The sequence below is a fragment of the Maylandia zebra genome, linkage group LG5 (assembly GCF_041146795.1).
Source record: "Maylandia zebra isolate NMK-2024a linkage group LG5, Mzebra_GT3a, whole genome shotgun sequence".
NCBI classification, from domain to species: domain Eukaryota; kingdom Metazoa; phylum Chordata; class Actinopteri; order Cichliformes; family Cichlidae; genus Maylandia; species Maylandia zebra.
In genome coordinates this window covers 26,601,831-26,621,255 of record NC_135171.1, presented here as the reverse complement: position 1 = coordinate 26,621,255, position 19,425 = coordinate 26,601,831, and the positions used below count along the sequence as shown (strand labels likewise).

The 19,425-nt window shown below is 40.7% G+C and overlaps 1 protein-coding gene across 2 annotated transcripts in view; it reads left to right on the top strand.

Annotated features, from left to right (window-relative positions):
• The first annotated feature begins 3,296 nt into the window (after positions 1 to 3,296).
• sema3fa (sema domain, immunoglobulin domain (Ig), short basic domain, secreted, (semaphorin) 3Fa) overlaps positions 3,297 to 19,425 on the top strand; it is a 46,149-nt gene continuing 30,020 nt past the window's right edge. The window contains exons 1-2 of one of the 2 annotated variants that reach the window (XM_004548696.3): positions 3,297 to 3,603; positions 4,991 to 5,144. In XM_004548696.3, the coding sequence (XP_004548753.2) occupies positions 3,400 to 3,603; positions 4,991 to 5,144 (358 nt within the window). In that variant the 5' untranslated portion in view covers positions 3,297 to 3,399. Of the gene's footprint in view, positions 3,604 to 4,209; positions 4,531 to 4,990; positions 5,145 to 19,425 lie in introns of those variants that run through there. The other variant, XM_076884131.1, reaches the window with a different exon arrangement.

The following is a 19,425-nucleotide window of genomic DNA, read 5'->3' as shown; positions in this document are numbered from 1 at the left end:
TAACAGCTCTCCCGGTGAGGTGGAGGGATGAGTACATGTTCCCTCATTAAATTCTACACAATCGATGCGTCCCTCGGAGTGTGCCATGGGCCAGTCTCCGTGTCGCAGCATCTTCGGCTGCGCGTGTGTGTATTGCTAGCATAGGGTTAACGGTCAGTTGTGTGAGGATGTGCGGCACACATCTGTCTGTGCCATTTAGACGTGTGAGTGTGTGTGGTGTAAATGCAGATGTGCACAGCAGTGCGGGGCTGCACTTGTTTCTTCACCTCATCAGTTATGAACAGCTGTTAATTTGCCAAAGCCAGAGGACCGAGGTTGAGGTTGTCGCAGCCTGTTAATAATTACTTTCCAGGAATGATGAAGTCATTGGTGGCAAAAGGTTAGAGGAAGAATTCAGTAAATATAATGAAACTCATATTAGAAAATGACCTCTGCTCTCATGCTGTCTGGATTTCTAGTCTCTACGGGCACCTGTTTCCATTAAAACCTCCACTGTAAATGTTAGTGTAGTTTCAGTTTCTTTTCCTGTTATTTATCATAATGTTGCAGTGGATAAATAAATACACAGTGTTTTGTTATTAAAAACAAAATGCTCAGAGAACCCTGAAAGAGTGATAGCAGTAATCTATGCAGTGTTGCTTTCATGTCCTCCAGGAAAATGACAACATTTTTAAATAGATGTGTGTGTTCAACTCAGTGTCAGAGTGAAGAGCGGCAAAATTAGTGTTTGCTGTTATTGTTCTTTAACAGGGATATTAAAAAAAACAGCCAACAGGTGAAGTGATGTAATAGCTGTAACAAAACTTAAGAGTTTCCCACAGTGCAGTATTCAAATTCACATTATTAAACCTGGTTTCTCCCCATGCTGAGCAAAAGACTTTTAACATCTCATTTCAGAAAACCCCTCTAAGTGTTTCACTTCTGCGGTCTGGCACCTAATGCTGATGTTTGGTTTCAACTTTGTCGCATTTTACTCCTCAGATAGCTGCAACAGAAAACTGGATGAAGAACTGGAAAGCATGAGGGACTTTTCATGAAGGCGGGCGCTGCTCAAAGCCAGGGTTCAATAATTGCTTTCTTCTAGTCTCACGCAAGTGACAGATGGTGAGGCCACCAGAGGCCTGAAGATGGGAATAATGTTGTTGATTAAAAAGAAATATAGGAAACAACATGCAGCTGTTGGCTTTAGGACAGAAGAGTAAAGACAAAAAGAAAGAGCAAAAAGAGGAAAAAAATAGTAGATCAATTTGGGAATAAAAGACAAAAGTAGTAATGACACAATTAAACTTGGCTGGTCCACACACATTTCACTGGAGGTCGTTTGAACTTCTTGTACGTGAGCCTTAGAGAAAGTTTTTTTTTTCCTACTGATTTATTCATAGTGGGTCTTATGGGAGTTGAAGTTTTCTTCCAGATATCTATAAAAGTTGTTATTTATTTGGTGTCTCCAGCCTTCAAACACAAATAGCCACCTGTACATGTTAAGCTGTGTGCTTCACTGTGTTATATCCATGAGAACGAGAGTCTGATGGTCTTTCAAGATTGCACAAGATTCAGACGGACTGAAACGTATCAGTATCACCCACCCTATGCGCACAAGCTCGTGAGTATGGGGGTAATTGTTTCTCAGAGCTTTTTTTCACATATCAGGGGAAATTTAACACTTCTAATGGCAAATGCTGATGCAGAGCACTCCTCCTTTCTCTGCTTTGAGCATCAAAGCCAAGAGGCACACTATGAAGCCTCTTTTGCATAGCCTGATGCGGTGATTGTCTTTCCAAGACATCTTTCAGAGGACAGAAAACTCAAAAATCTCACCCAGAGAATCAGTGTAGTTTTTTGAGGGGTTTTTTTTTGTGGAACTAAAGGGTACTTTAGTGGCTTTTATGTAAGGAATTACTGCAACATAAAGTTGAGGACAAAGTAACATAATAAATATGCAATTGTCACTGTTTTTTTCACACATTTTACAGAAATATTTTATGATCCTTCATTCGTATTAATAAGTTAACAAACACATAGCAAATGACAAACCAAGTCTAGAGCTGTGACTGAATGGGCATTTATACCCTCTATGTTCCTGTACTATTCTACAACTGCTCTGTCAAGCAATTGCAATATCCCCTAACATTGCATGAAACCTAAGCTACTGCATGTAGCATTTATGGAATAATAAGCATGTACACTGGGCATCAGCTGCATTGTGTGTTGACTGAATAAGAAGCAAAATAAGCCGGTGTGATCAGGGTGGGAGATCAAGTGAGATTAAAAGATTTAAGGCTCCATTTGCCCATGAATATCTGATGCCTGTCTGAGGCGAGAGCCAGGGATCCACTGTCAGGTCGCCAAGGTGTTTGGGGAAATCTACCTCATCTGCATCTGGCCATTTTTTAAACAGTTTCTCATGTGAATAACGTGAGCATGCTCTCATCTCAGCTGTTCTGTTTCTTTCTTATCTGCCTGAGTCAAAAAAGCTAGTGAGTGATTCATGGGGCATTCAAAAAGAGGAAGTCCTATTCCATACAACGACACTGCCAGGACAAGACTACTGGACACGCAGGATGTGCAGTACTATAGCTCTAAAGAGCTGTGTGACTATTATTGCTGTAGTTTGGACAGCCCATTCAGACATTATCACGGGTTCCCTGCATTCAGTGTTAGATTCTATATGTGTTTATTATTATGAAATCAAGTCTTGTGGTGTTGAATTAGAATTATTAAGCTAGTGTGAGAGCTTCAAAGGAACTTTTGTTTTTGTTTTGATCTACCACAAACTTTAACTTAATTTGCCTTGTTGTCACACAGATAAATGCTTACAGATATGAAAACACTGAGTGAACATGAATAAAAACTCAGCATTATTCATGCTCTACTATTAACACTTAAAATTCCAGAAGATTCTGAATATATGGAAAATGTGATATGTTTATTACAGGCAGTGGGAATGCAGATGTTCCCTGATGCAAGTCATTAAAGGTAAAAACTGATTCTTCTGTGAGGCTTACTTATAGTTAGTGGTTGTGACAGTTGTAGCAGAGGGTGCGCGACAACTCTTCTATGCAATGTGGAAAGTAACATGAAAACTCACTAACTTGCAGGCGTCATGCTTTCTTTTGAGTAAGTTTACCTTTGTAGCCACCTGGAGTGTATGAAGGTGCAGAGCAGAGACGTTTTCTCTTCAATTTTGAGCAGGGACGACGCACACGGATGCTAAAGGTAGGTTCCCTCCCCCATGGGTGTGTCCACAGCCGGGAGACCTCAGCTTATCCACCTGCAAAAGCCGCTTCCCAGCACTACACACTTGAGCGTCGCTGCGCACGGTTGAAGATCCTCCCTTCTACGCACCAGGAACAATTCTTTCTTGGTCACCTTCTTGACTGGAAAATACAGATTCTGTTAATGCGATTTAGAGATCACTTCAAGTTAAGGCGGCCGCTTCAAGTTGATTTAAACCCAAGCTTTATTTGGCTCTGGGATAATCGTGTGGGATCTGCGGCGGATACACTGATACTCCTGCCTGCGGACAGAGGAGCTCAAACAATCTGTGGATGGTTTTCAGTGCTGACCAGCTATATCATAATATCCTCTGGACGTCACCATACGGTAGGTCATAATCTAAGTGCTTTTCAGCTACATGACAAGTTAAATTAAGTATTTATTTTCTGACAGATGCGCTCTTAAATCAATAGGAAGCCACATTTAATGGAATCGAGTAATAAGAATGTCTCCGTGTGTGCAAGATAGAATCTGTAATAAATAGAAGATGTATTTGAAATGTCTGTAAAATAATTTTTCCTTGAATATTAGAAATTTTCGTGTTTAGCACAAGCTTGCGCATATTTATATTTTGGTGTGGCTCTCCGGCGCGTGTGGGAGGTCGTTTTTAATGAGCGATACTCTGAAATACTGTTTTGAAATATTGCAACAGCCAAGAGCAGCGTGTGTTTAATCACCAGTGCGAGTTTCTTTTAAAGACCTTAAAAGTTCTGACTTCGTGTGATGTCGTACCTTCAGAGGAAACGTATGTGCAGTTTTCAGCGGATTCTTTTTGACCGCTTAAAATCCCCGTTAACGTTATAAATGACACGTGGTTCATGTTCGTGTCCTCATAACTCAAAAGCCAAGTCAGGCTTTATTTTGGTTAACGGTCGGCTTTGGAGTTCTGCCTTCGGGGCTTAATGTGGAACTTGATCTTAAACCCTGACTGACAGTTTGACCTCATGCTCGGATCCGCGTTTACAACATCTGTGGCATGCGCAGACAATTACGGCAAAACACCTTCGCCAAAATTGTTTTTTATTGTTTCCAAATCTGGCGCTTCAGATGGCATTTCTCGTGACTTTTTGCGCTGGCGTTACGCGCATTTGTGCCGCCTGATCCACACGCGGATACCTCTTCAGATTCTTTTATGAGGACATTATCTTCAGCTCTCTTTGTGGCGGATAACAGCATGTTGATGCGCTTTGTGATTTAGTCTGTGAGCACTGCCGGTGCGCGCCAGGCGTGAGGGGGCAGCTCCGTGTACAACGGGTGAAACGAAGCTCTCGCTATAAACTAACAGTTACTGTTTTAAACTCTTAAACGTTTATTTATACGCACGTTTCATTGCACTGTTTCGAAAAGTAAAGATCTGCAGAGAGTGGCTAGGGGCGGGCAGCGGGATTTTCAGCTGGAAGGAGATTCCAGCCCATTCCCTGCTTAATAAAATGAAACGATCAAGTTGCGATTCCACCATATGATAGGCAACCAATTTAAAAAGGAAAAAAAAACTACACTAATTCATATCCAATTTTTTGCCATGTATCTCACTCATTGCTTGCTGTTCTGTGTGGTCTGACTTTAATGAAGGCAAAAGTAGCTGCATAATGCACCATTGATTGCAAGGAAACAACCAAATTACTTTAGTAACTACGAGTTGGTTACTGTACGAGTTTTGTGAATTGAAAGGGCTTTGCTCATTGTTTGATGGTCATCCCTGTCTGTCCCTCAGCTCCTGGATTCTCCTTTGTCCCTGTTAACAAACAGAGGAACAATGTTGTGGGACAAACTGTGCTGGTTGCTGGCCCTACTAGCTTTATCATCTGGGGGGCTGCCCCCTCCCAGCGAGCCCCTGTCTGCTCCCAGAATTTTCCTGTCCTTCAAAGGTAAGACATTGAAAATAATGCAGTGTCTGTGACCTAGTTGGTGTAGTTCTGTGTTTCTCTTCAGACATGCAGATTTGATTGCCACTTCGGTCAGCACTCTTTGATTTCGTGGGTTAACTGCTGGCACCGACTGAATTCAGGTCTTGGCAAGCCTGCCGTTTGTCCCTTCAGTGGTTAACACTGAGTTTGATTGTGTGATTGTGTGAGAGAGGCTTGATGAGCGGGATGAGGAGATGCGCTGCTGATTGTCCTGACTATTCAGGGTAAGAGAATATGTCTTCATCCAATCGCCTGGATGCAGTTTGTTCCCTAAACAGGCCTTTTTTGTGACCTCGGCTCTCTTCTGAAATCAAGTCAGATTTAACACTTGGCTGAGCACAAACTCAGGGTACACATCCAGCATGTTATGAATGTTAGCCAGTGCCATATGAGACCCTGTGTGTGTTGATCTGTCCCGTTAAAAGGCCTCAGTGGCAGTGTGTCGAGTGCTTTGTCATTCCATTGTTGGAATAGTCATTGCATCCATAACTGTTCTTGACATGTTATAGTACTTGTCCCTAAAAACACTTTAATAATTCTCAGATGAGGTCAGATCCTGGTCGTTTTATGAGATTACTGCACTTCAAATCTCATCTTTGTATTAGAAATTTGCCTAAATGTGATCATCTAGGAATGCTGAAGGTAAAAAGCAAGTGGGGGGGGGGGGATTTCATTTTTCTGAAAATGAAATCACAGATATCTCAGACGGTAACTTATGTTACATGTCAAGTGTTTTTACAGCACTGGTGTTTGCTTCAATTTCAATTGTGTTACTTGATATTGCAATCTTTATGCTAAGCTGATTTTAAAAAGCTCCAGGGGCTTTTCCGATTCTCCGGTTTTTCTCCTCAGATATTTTGTTTATCTGTTTGTTTTTCTTCATCCCTCGAATCCCATCTACTTCTCTTTGTCTTTAATCAAGCTGGATTTCACACACTAATGGTCGCACATTTACTTGGTAGAAAAGAGTTCATTTATTTTCTTCTTCTTTTAATGAGTTCCTTTTTGTTTTTAATTAGTTTTCGAGGTTACTTTATGCCTCACAGGGCAACTTCAGATAACTGAAGACTAGAAATGCACCTAAGCTCTGCATTCCCTAATTGTATTGGTTTTGCACAGTACCGCTGGGAATACTTGTGTAATGTGCTTTTATTAATGTTTTTTTTAACTCGTCAGTGTATCACACTAGCGCTACCATGCAAATATGTTCACTTTAAATATTCTCCGTATGATAACATCCAGCTATTTTAACAAGCATCTCAATTTTGGAGTTAAAATAAAACACAGAGATACTAATTTATGCTGCCAAGTGTTCCCAGCTGTTGTTTTTGTACTACAATGCTGAATTTGCTCATTATGACCCAGCTTCACATATTTATCCATAAAGGTTAGACAGTATCGCTTTCTACTGATTATTTGCATTTTGTGAAGCTGGAAGAGAAGATTTTGCTGCGTTTGGCTAAAATCCAAGTTTGTTACAAAAAAACTCCACAATTTGTCTTTGCCTTTCAAATGTTTGCTCCCTATCAAAGCAAAAGACTGTGGGTCATACACATAGCTACACACAGTTGTGCATAATAAATATTACAATAAAATACACATACAACTTTAGTACTGCGTTTTATCCATTTACTTACTTTCCTTCAAACCCATTCTACATGCACTTCCACATATAGTTTATTAACGATGAGATTTAACTGTGTTTAACTGTGTTTTATATTGTTGATTCTCTTGGGACTGCAAAGAAAAAAAGTCCTGCACTATTATTGCTCGACTCTGGGCTTTTTTACTCGGCCTTCTAATTTTTAATTTTGTTTTTTTGTGTTGTTTTGTTTTCTTAACTGTATGGATTGGTTCATAATTTCAGTTTTGCTCTCTCTGTCACATAAAATAAACAAAGGTTTGCCTTGTAAACCACAACTATGAACCTAAGCCGATAAGTCTGACTAAAGCAGCTACTGAGTATGTTAGGGCAGGCTGAGTTATTAACTGTGATAAGGGCCAAGTGTGCAAACAGAGGCTAAGACCAAAGGAATGTCCATTCAAAGCAGAACATCAACCCAGACTTCAAAAGAGCTGACAAACACATGCAGACACACACATAGCATGCATCACTCTGTCAAGCAGCACATAAAGTCCCCCTGGATCCTTTACTCTCCTTGTAGCTGTAAAAAATATGAAGTTTTAATACTCCCATCTAAACTCCCATCTACAACAAAAGTCACATTTATGCAGTTATGTACATGCACTCTTTGTCATAAAGACTGAGCAAGAATGGGTTAGATCAGCTGCTGAGAACTCCTATATTTACTTTTAAACAAGGCCTATAATCACGTGCTATTTTAGTGTGCATGGCTCTGAGAGGTTGTGACCCTGCAAACAGAAGCCAGTCACACCCGAGGTTAACTGCCCTCAAACTGTGGGAGAATGGCACCATATTAACAAGTAATAGCTTGTTAGGCTAATCCTCAGGCACATTTGAAAGTATTTAACTTTGTTTTTCTTCAGCCTCTGAACACCTGGGTGCAAGGTTACTTCTGAGAAGAAAGCAGCAGAGAAACAAAGACGAAGCCAGGCCGTCCTGTAATTGGACTAACTCTCGGGGACAGTCCTAATGTGGCTTCAGTCTTTGTACTCTCCCTCCCAAACAGACTTTTTGTCCCATCTAATGAGTCGATGATTGTCACGCCTGAACAAAGACTTCACTATCTGCTCATCTCTCCCAGCAGTTTTCAGAGTGAAGATCAGAAATACTGGCATGTCCCTCATGTCTTTAATCTATGGATAATTGGAATTTTGTTGCTTGTTCTATTTCTGACTACACAAATGGAGTCCTTTCACTGACTCTTGTGACTATAGGTACATTTATATGGTACATGTCAAGAGAAATTTGTCCTACATACTACATGCATCTTTTTGACTCCTGTGTTTCAAGTAAGCATTTTAATAATAACCCTTGCTTCACCGTGAGATAACACATCATTTTCAACAGATTATCAAAGGGACACTAATGAAACCCTTTTCCCCTTGCACCTCTTCCAACCTGCTTGCTTCTTATGTAGTTTTGACACCGGAGACAGAGTTAAGAGCCTCAGCCAAACCTGCCTGCAATCAAGTCTTAGCAATCAATGAGCTGCTGAAAGCTTATCCACAGCTAACCTGCATGCTTGCACATGATCCTTGGCTGCTCAGGCTGGATATTAAGCCTGGGAATATGTTTTTGCCTGATTCATTTCAGTAGATATTAAAAAAAAACACGTGCAACCTTCTTAAATTGTCTTATTCGGTCTCCTTCAATCAAAGGCAAAGAGGTTGCACCAAACCATCATGTTATACTAGCAAATCACCGGGGAGATGGCAAATGCATTCAGCCAGCGAGTTTATAATTCTAAATCTTCTTTCTGTTCAGTTACAAAACTAATGCCTTTAATTAGTTTTCTCATCAGACCACATTGCACATTACATTGGATGTTATTGTATTACATGCAGCATCAACGGAGATGTTAAACATAATTGATCACACAGAGAAGCGTACAGTGTACATTACCACAATACAATCATTAATTTAGCATTGAATAAATAAAGATTATCCCTGATAGTGAGGGGTGCTTATGTTATTGCTTTTCCTAGTGATGAATTATTTTGTGTGTGGCGCTATGTGACTCACCTAAAGGTGGAGGGAGCTGAGAGTGTTGCTCTAAAGGGATAATTCAATTGATCTGAATGTGAAAGTTTTGCACAGAATCTTTAGTTCAGTGTGCTGCTCCAGGGTGACTCACCTGGTTTGTTGTTTCACTCTTTCAGATAGTTTTAAGTATTCACATCCTTTCCATTTCTTCATTATTTTTATTTGAAGCAAACTGGAGTTAGAAAAGTTTTACATTTTCCTTCTACATTTTTTTTCGCCCAATATCACGAATAAGTAAAAATTTAGAATTAAATCATTTGTATTTTTAAAGATAAGTGAGAATATTAGGCAAAATTGAAATTGCGAAACATTTTTGTCAAACAACTGATGTTTGTTTTTAAGACAGCTTGTAGTAGAAGAAGAAGAAGTAGTTTTTGGCAAACATATACACGTTTTGTCCCAACTAAAGTTCACATTTACGCTGCTCTAACCGTATACAGCATTGTCAAATTCAAACCTTGTGTGCGACTCTGCCTTCCGGCTGTGCATGTTTGCTTCTTTCCCAGCACAACGTCACTGGTACCTGAGGTTAACACATTTAGCACAACCCTTCACTTCCCCAGCCGACATGAAAGCAAATTCTGTGTGAAGATGTAGGTTGGAGGGTTCAGGGCTTTTTTTAATATATATATATAAATGTCCCAAATTCATATTACTATTTAATTAGCTGAACTATTTCAATATACTCCACTCACTGTATGCATCCATGCAAGACTGCACCTGTTGGCAGTTTGTAGGTTTTTCCTAGTATCTCCATTACAGAATGTAATGGTATCAAAAACGTTTCCAGAATGTAATATGTGCTGACTGTGGCACGCAAGCCCTCAGCAATTATTACTACACTTTGCTACTTTCTCTCAAGAGACGATGTTTGTGGAGGAGGGGAGGGATGTGCATCCCAGCAACCTCTGCTCTGCAGGATACATTCTGTCAAACTATGATTATTCAGGAGAGAAAAACAGAAGGCGACAGCTCCGGTGCTAAATATAGTGTCCTTCCTGTCTGTTTCTTTCTCTTTTTATCTTCCTCTCCTCCTCTGCCTCGTCATCCTCCTCCTCTGCCTTTACTCTACACTCACACCCTCTCTCTACTTGCCTGTTGATGAGACTGGCAGTGTGAGCAGCGGGAGGAGATCACCCCATGTGCAACCCACAGCAGGAGCATGTCGTTTTAGCACGTGCAAAACGCAAAAAAAGGGGCAGCTGTTTTGCCCAGACTTTACTTAAGAAGAAGCTACAACGGTGAGCTAGCAAGTGAATGTGTAAGTGGGGAGTGGGTGGACATCTGAAGGCTAAAGAAGGTTTCACGTACCAGCTCAACTAACATGCAGTAAGTGCTGAAGCTTGAAAGGAAATTATATGTGTGCATTATGTAGCCCTTTTATAGTAATTTTCACTCTGTAAATTACTGGCTCCCCACTCTTTAATGATGCCACAGAGACTAATACACACACACACATCATTGCTCTCAATGAAAGGCACCACATTGAAAACATTTTCCCTCAATTTAAATACTTTTTCTGAGCTGGCATGCAGAACCCCCTGTCCCTCTGTGGTGATAAAAATGCTCAACATTCAAATGAAACTGTAATCACCCTGCTATTTATGATTCCTACTTTTAGGCATTTTAATCATAGTTTTAATTATTTGTAGAGGGGAGGAGCAGATATGATCATCTAGCTCCATCAGGATAAGCTTTTAGAGCAGATGCGACTAAAAATGAACATGCAGGGCACCCGGACTGTATCTTTATGTCATTTCAGAGTTGAAACTTTTTGAGTTACCGACATGAGTTTTGCTATAGGTGCAGACAATGCCCTCCCTAACTATAAATTCACATATTTTAACCTCAATTTGGGTCTAACTATTTTCACTCCCTATGTCTGGGTTTTGTTTACTTTTTCCTCCCCTTCACCTTGCACTGACAGCTTTATGACGATGAAAATTTGTGCTTTGATCAATGTATGTTTTTGTGTGCATGTGCAAAGTTTTCTCTGGTGACCCACAAAGTACACGTTAGACTATATTATAGTTAGAACTACATTGTAGGAGAGAGGCCTCGAGTTTAGGATTTTTCTTAACACGGTTGGCATTTTCATTGTTTTCTTTTAAAAAGAATCGCTTTGTTTGACCAATAAAAACAATGAAGTTTTATGACAGCCTTATGAAAGGTTTCTACATATAATATGAACATGCATATATTATATTAGATAGAACGGTTAGTGTCTGTGTGCCGCAGCTGATTGGTGCAAAATTGATACCATGATGAATTCAAGTTGCCCAAATTTTAGTCATTCCACTGGACAATATTGACCTTGACTCATTTAAATTGCAAAACTGGTATCATCATACTATGAATCATAATCATTAGCTTTGGCACAATATCACTTTTGTACACATTCAACCTTTAAGCTTTGTGTTTGGGATGCTCCACGGCTGTTCGGCATGCAGGGGATGCATTAACAGCTGTTACAGTTTCGTGAGTTGTGTAAAGGGGGCAACACTCAGCAGGGACAGAAAGACAGTCACACTATGATGGATGCACCTCCATGTGAAGGATGTGTAGGGGAGTGATAGAAAGTCTGAACATGTGTACATCCTGGTGTTTGTGTTTCAGGTCCCTGCTGCACTTTTTCTTTCTTTCTTTCTTTCTTTCTTTCTTTCTTTCTTTCTTTCTTTCTTTCTTTCTTTCTTTCTTTCTTTCTTTCTTTCTTTCTTTCTTTCTTTCTTTCTTTCTTTCTTTCTTTTTTAATCGAAAAGTGGCAGACAAGATAAAAATAGATGTCAGACATGCTTTTTTACTCCTTCATGTTAGAGAGACATATTGAAGAAAATTAGTTATTGTAGTCTTTGTAAGGGATAGTTCAATAATAAGCCGGTAATTTTTGAGGTGTGATTTTAATCCTTATTAAAGGCAGATTATTTAGCAGGCTGTGATGAACCTCACCACCCGCAGAACAGGCGGGACGGCGAGGGAGCGGAAGAGTGCTTAAAGATGGAGTTACAGAGGATGCTGCGGTTTTCTTAAGATTCAGAGTGACAGGGAGGAATGGGAGAGTCTTCTAATATTCATTTTAAGTCCATGCGGTTATGTCTGCATTGTTTGTTTGTGTGTGCATGTGTGTGTGTGCATATGTGTGTGTGGGTGCTCATATGCTTGCAGAGCTTCCTCTGTAAAGAGCTGCTATCTATGACACTGCTTTGGTTTGGTTGCCATAGCAGCATCTACCTGTCACTCCTCACAAACTGAATCGGGTTCAAATGATTCTCTCTACAGAGATGAGGTGGGATGCAATCACAGCTTTGTGCTTATTTCCCCAGATGTTTGCTGTCTCGTCTACTCTCAGGCAACCCTGAGGTAAAGCAGCAGCATCCAGTCTTCAAGGCTCAGTTAAGACAAATGAGACAATACATTTGTTAAAACAATAGACTTTGATGAGGTTGTGGTGTGATCTTCTGAAAAAATAGAGGATTGGGCAACGAATAAATTAAGGATTTAGTTCTGTGCAGAGGCTCCACCGGGACTAGACTTGCTCTCCAGATGTGACTGAGGTGTGGGAGTCTTCACGGGTTCACAACTCAGACTGAAATTAAGGAGACAGGGGGTCAAGGGCACCTTTCTACTTGTTTATCTTAGACAGCTATCATTCATTTTTATTTGTCTGTCAGTGTTTGGATCTAGTTACCGCAGTGCCAGTGACCTCATTCCTATGGTGCCCATTTTGAAAATATTAGATGGTATACTTTTCAGGGTACATACATTACTGTCTTATATGGCTTTAAATGTATGTGTCTGTGTTACTAAATATAAACTACCTTGAATAGCAACGTAATGTTGCTTTATTTTTACTTTGGAAGGCTTTCAAACATTTAATATCCATCCATTCATTTTCTCTCGCTTATCCAATTCAGGGTTGTGGTGGGGGTGGAGCCTATTCCAGCTGTCACAAAGCAAGGGGCGGGGTACAGCTTGGATAGGTCAACAGTCTGCTGCAGGGCTAACTGAGAAAGACAAGCATTCACTTTCACATTCACACCTAATTCAGAATCACAAATTAACCTAGCATGCATGTGTTTGGGCTGTGGGAGGTTGATAGAGTGTCCAGAGGGAACCCAAACAGGCCCTGGGACAAAATGCAAACTCCACACAGAAAGACCTGAGTGACCATAGATCTGCTGAATAGCTTTTTCCAGTACAAATAATACATAAATTAAGCCTTTCAGATGTGAGTGAAATTTCCCCAAACTTATTATCATGTGAATTAGAAATTAGCAACTTTAATGTATCCCAAGCAAAAATACTAAACTTTTGCTAAAAGAAGCTTTCCAAGTGCAAGGATTTGTTGTTGTTTTAGCTTTTATCAATAGTATCGGTTATGGCTGAAACAGTAATATTTATAATCAGAACATATTTTCTCCAAAATCACTATCCAGTGTTTTGTTTGAGACATGTACATTTATCTGCATAGTACATTCTGCAGGCAACATTTATAATCGGCTTGATTGGTCAAGCAACACTTCCCACTGTACTGCTTGTCTAGTGTTCAAACCATTGCATCTTACAGAAAGGATTGATCTCGTTGGATTAGAACACATACAATCTTGGAGTCTTCATCCTTTTGGGGGGCTTTTCCTGTCAGCCTGGTCCTATCTGCAATAACAGGTCTGTTTGAGAGTGACTTAGCATTAGAAGCAATGATGTATAGAAAAGTTATCAGTGGTATCATGTGTCTAAGAGGATTTTCTGCAGCTGCATCACTCTAGTATTATCTGAATCTGACTTGAACTGTGATAGGCTCAGTTCCCGTGATATGTTCAACTTTAATGAAATCCAGTTAAAAAAGAAAAACTTTAAAACTTCATTTAAAGTACATAACAGATATCAGTATGCATAGCACAGAACTGTAGTCGCATACACAAGATAGTGACAAATAAAAGTTGAAAAATCAAAACGTATAAAGCACATAATAATGACTGTAAATGCTATAAAAGCCTTTTGAACTTGCCTTGTTCCAACTCAGATATCTAGGAGGACATACAGAAAGACAGAGAATGCCAGATAAGGGTTGAGAGAGAAATGAGGATTGTCGGGAAGACAGGCTGAGAGGAGGAAAAGGTGAAGGGAGCAACAGAGCTGATTCAGAGAAGGCTCTAAGAGTGCTAATGGACTACAGGGCATCAGTGTCAGGTTTGCTATCTCAGCCCGAGCAGAGTGGATAAATGGAAGGATTTGAGAATGAAAAGGAGGAGAGGAGCGTGGGTGCGCAAAAGGCATACTCGGGTCGAATTTTGCGTCTGCTTCCCATTAGTTGTATATGAGTGTTGGATAAGATGGTTTACTTCAGCTTGTGCCTTCATGGACAGCCTCCACAGGTCAGTCCTGTGCCAATGGCCTGGCTGTAACCTTGTGCTGCGAAGCCTAATGTTGGAATCCATAAAAACTGCTGTGTGTTTATTCACATGCACATATTGTCATACAGATTGGCTTAGGAGTGCTCTAAGAAATTTGGACTAAAGCCCCAAGTGTGTCACACATGTCTTCACCAGCAACACAAAATGTTTTGAAAGCAAAGTACAAACTTGTACAAATATTTCACAACCATTACACATTGCCAAGTTGGTTTTATGGGAAATGCTTGCTTTCCTAAGTGATGGGCCAAAGCTGACTTTAGGCAGAAAGCCGAATAACATCAAATACCTGTAATCGTATGATTTTTTTTTCTTTTGCAGGTGTGGGAGATGTAGTCTGTTAAAGTCTCTGAGTATACACACTGGATAACTACCAAGTAGCTGTCTATGTGATTGTGGCAGAAATGAGGCCTATGGTTGAGTCTGACCATGAGTCTGTGGGAGGCTGCAGCAGTCTCACTATTGGATTAAAAAAGGAGGAGGAGAACATTCCTCCTCCTCCTGCCTCCTGTCAGAGTTGTATTTCATCATTTAGTTACTAACCTCTCCCTTCATATGCTCTACATACATTCTCTCTGCATGATGCATAACTGGTGAAAACCGAGCCTCTGTCAGATGCTAACATCATTACCAAACCCACCTTCAAAGTTTGAGATGTAAATGCTCAGTAAATAGCAAAGCTTTCCTTGTCAGATTGATTTCGCTTGAATCGGATTTGTATTTCCTACGTTCCATTAGCTGCTTTGGCTTCAGGCAAGGAATGACCGAGTTTCAAGGTCAGAGCTTTGAGTGAGATCACGCTTGTGTGGCCGAGAACCCCCCTGAACCCATTTAGTCCTGGACGAGCAACAGAGAGGAACTGGGCACAATAGGAAGGGCAGAATGGGGTAGAACATGAGTTTTCCAAGCTGTGTTTTCTGGGTTTATACACTGATGTGCTTCCTGATAATGTGTCGATTGTGGATGGGAGGATATGGCCTCTCATCCGTAATCATTGTAGCGTTTGCATTGACACGATGCCAAGATTTTTCTCCATGCCTGGCCTATTTACGCCCCTTTTCCTCCAGCTTTGTTACTCAGCCCTGTTCTCAGGAACCTTCTCTAGGTGTCCTTAATGGTATGTTGGCAGTGTTGTCCATGGTGTATGCGCCATATGTGTGTGCCTGTGTTACTGCATACATATGTATGAATGAGAAATGGGAGTAAAGGCCTCCTATGTTGCTGTTGTTATTGTTGTTGTTGGTGTCGACGCCTCACTCATCCCCGTGAATGGACTGCTTGGTCTCAATAGAAGAGGGGCGTTCATGTGGGTTGGGTCCATCATTCATTTACTTCATTCATGTCCCCAGGGAGGCAGAGGGGGAGTGGCATACATTGGCATGGCATTAACGCTCAAAGCATCTCTGTCTGTCCTTTGCCTCCCTCTGCTCACACTCCCTCTGCCTCTCATCATTCTCGTCTCTCACTTTTTCTCCTCTTGGCACAAATGGCAAAACAGTCATTACTCAAAGCTTGGCTATGATCCTGGGCTTTCATGTTCTGTAGGATTTCATGTTAGATGGATTGATGCTCCTCTGGATCTTGTGCTTCACCACACTACAATGATGGAAGACCACAGACAGCCTTTCAGGAACCTTAGAAGAGGCAGCACCTCTTGGCACAAACACAGAGGCACAAACTATTTTCCATGGCTGACAGATTTAGTTTTAATGCGGTCAGTTCAGCTGAGAATCAGACAGAGGAAACAAAAAGTATGATCTCCAATCCAAATGACGCTTCGTTCAAGTGTTATCGTATTTAGAAAGCATGAGATGCTTCGAATTCATTCGCCTGTGGCTCTGATTACACGAGTGCCATTAGCAAACAGGATTGGTGCACAGTGTGAAATTTACCATTTCACTACCGTGGCGAGATTACACCGTCCTATTAAACCTTCTGTTCATGCGTATTCACAAATCTTTGCAAGACATTATGAGCAAATTAGACCCTAAAAGCAACAGGATCCTTGTTTGCTTTTCAACATTTTTTGCATGGTTTGGTTTTTAACTGAATTATGTTTATTTTTGCAGTGAAAACTAAATGGTAAATAGATACTGGTGCTTATATAGTGCTTTTCTGCTCAATTTAAGCTCTCAAAATGATTTGTTACTACAAGCCTCATGCACACACATGTGCTTTTTTTCACTACCTTCAATTTTTTTAACCTAACATTCACAGACTTACTGAATCCAGAGTTGCCCATGATGAATCCACGTCTTGCCCACAGATACTTTGACATACAAGTTGAAGGATCTAACCACCGACCTTTTGATTAGTAGACGATCCCAAGTCACAACTGCCCCAAAACTACTGCTGTATGTGTAGTCAAGCTGATAGTCAAAATGTAGCACATGGGAGCAGCAGATCCCTGGGTTGAAAACTTGCTGTCTTGCTCTTTTCCTCAGCGCCTGTCCTTATGAAATAAAGACTCAAATACCCCACAAAATTACAATGCTTCAGTTCCACAGAGAAGCCCAGCATTTTTACAAACACACAGAGTTGTCCAACAGGAAGTTAAGCCTAGTGGGTATTGTGGACAGCAAAATGAAATTTCTGTGTAGTAGACAAGATATAAATAATACAGTATGGAGTGCATGAGAAGTGTAATTTTTCCCTTAGGATGATAGCTTCCTCATGCTCCAGTGCTTCAAGGATTTTAAGTGTTAAGATTGCCTAATATAACCTGAGTGAGTTATTTTTTTATCTGAAAGTGATAATGTCTGTAAAGGTTATCTCAACGCTAAAGGTAATTGGAAAGGTCATTGGGGAAAAAGCACTAAGAATATTTCCTCAGTTATGAAAACACATAAATTGTTAAGATAAGAAACTAGCTGCGGGGATTATGTATTGCCTCGCCTACCAAATATGAGATAAACTGCGCAGCATACACTTATTGTATCGCAGTAGTCTCTTGACAGCCTATTTTCAGATTCAGTTTAAATATCTTTGTTGCAAAATATTTTTCTATTGCAGGACCCAGTTGCATGACAATCAAAAGACTATCCCTCAGCTCTTCCAGCTCTATCATGTGTGAGTGCTGCGGATGATTCACTAGTTCTTCAGATGATCATAACCAGACTGCTGGAAAAGCTACAAGAGAAAATATGGCAAGCTGCAAACAAACAAATCTCAGGCACAAAAAAAAAAGAAAGAAACTTGTCTGCCGTTCAGATCTGATGAATGAAAAAATGATAACGAAGACAGGAGATGGGAGTGCGAGTGGGTGAGAGGGGCCACTCATAAAGGAAAAAAGTCTCTCTCCATTCCTGATGTAGAATAGTCTGTGTTTGGGTTCCTTATCAGTGCAGAGCGGATGGCTAAGCACTGATTTATGACAAGGTATGACAGTGCAAGATAAGAGCATTTTTAGCCTCTATGTGTCTGTGCAATCATTGGCCTCTTTCAGCACCCCATGCAAGGAGGGATGGAGGGTGACTGTGACCAGCATTTCCCACTGTCACGCAAGGCGCCTCCTTCCAACTGATAAGCGCCCTACCTTCCTCTCATTCTGTTGCTCTTCGTGTTTCTCTATCTGTCGTCATCGTTCTCCTATCAAAACGTGCTTCCAGCTAATACTTTCTTTTGTTAAACATGATGGATGTAAAAGTGCAGACAGCAGTATGTATGCTGCGACATATGAGCCTAAACCCAAATAGCTACGAACCACTGAATTTTAAAGCACAATGTAATGTGCTGGTGGAGGCTTAACTGTGTCATGACTGCTTAACTGCTGAAAAGGTCATTTCAACATTTCTTATCTACCTCCACTGCATACTAAATCTCACAGAGCAGAACTGTCAACAATAACATACCAGAAAATTCTTCACCATTTTCTGATCCGTTGCATCCAGAGTTTTGTTCCACATGGTGTATGTAATTGATAAAGCTTGCAATTTGAACACAGGCCAATCTCACTTGCCCATTTCATGCCTGGAGTGCAGTAATTGCTGCACGGCATTGACACGAAGGTCTTATGTGACAGGCCTTGATGTGGGCTGTGTAGGGCAGACAAGTTATCTTGTATCTGTTTTTTCTATGATTTTATCCATCTGTTCTCCATTCCTCACTTTGAACTCTGCCAATTTTGATACCTCTGCCTCCTATATCTGCGAAAAATCTCACCATTCAGTATCACAGTTTCACTTGGGAAACTTCGAATGAATTTGAACCTAACCGTAGCTATTCACACATTGTTTGAGCTCTGTTCTTAAACAGACACCCCCTGAATGCTGACCCTCGTGGTCATGGGTGGGAAAAAAAGGCCACAAGGGTCACAAGGTAGGATGTCCCAGCTGTCTATCAAACATAAAAGCTGCCAAATTACCAAGCACTGGTGTTTAAAAATTTCAGAGTGTGTGCGCCAGTCCGCAAGAGAAGCAGAAAGGATCGTGAATTACACAGACAGACAGTAATCTATAGGTCTGTCAGCCTGTCACTCAGCCTGACCTTGGATAGCTTTACTTTAATTGCAGGGTGGTATGAGAGAGTGGGGCCCACCTTCAGCAGACAATTCACTTTATCCATTAAAGATATAATGGCTGCCAACGTGTTTCGTCTTGAAAGACATTTTCTGCTTTTAAAGCGCATGTTTAACCTGCTGGAATGTAAATGATCATTTTTAGCCTGTAATTATTTTCTGCAAGGCCCCTTCATTTTTAAATAATCCAGGTCTTCCACTTCAGAGCTTAATATTTCTGTAGTCACATGTGGAAGTTGATATTGCTTGTAAGAAAAAGGTAACACTAAAGCTCATGGCATTGAAATTCACTGTTTATCTGTGAGAATATAGTTCCACCTGTAGTCCCTGCTGCAACCGTGATGTATTTTTGCACTTTAAAGTTAGGATTAGCTCTCCTGCCACTGTGTCATTTTGTTGTCTTTGCAGAGACCCTTTGTAAACCACAGATGCAAAACAAGCATGCATTAATAGATCTCAAAGATATCCCGAAACCGAGTTATTTCTAAAGCTTCTGTGGCTCTACGTTTCTTTCAGTTACCCCTCCCCCCTTTCTGCTCCTACTCTCCTCTCCCACATTCTTACTATAGCCTATGTCCATCATACAGGCGCTAAGAAAATATGAATACCCCTGACTGATGGTCATCATCT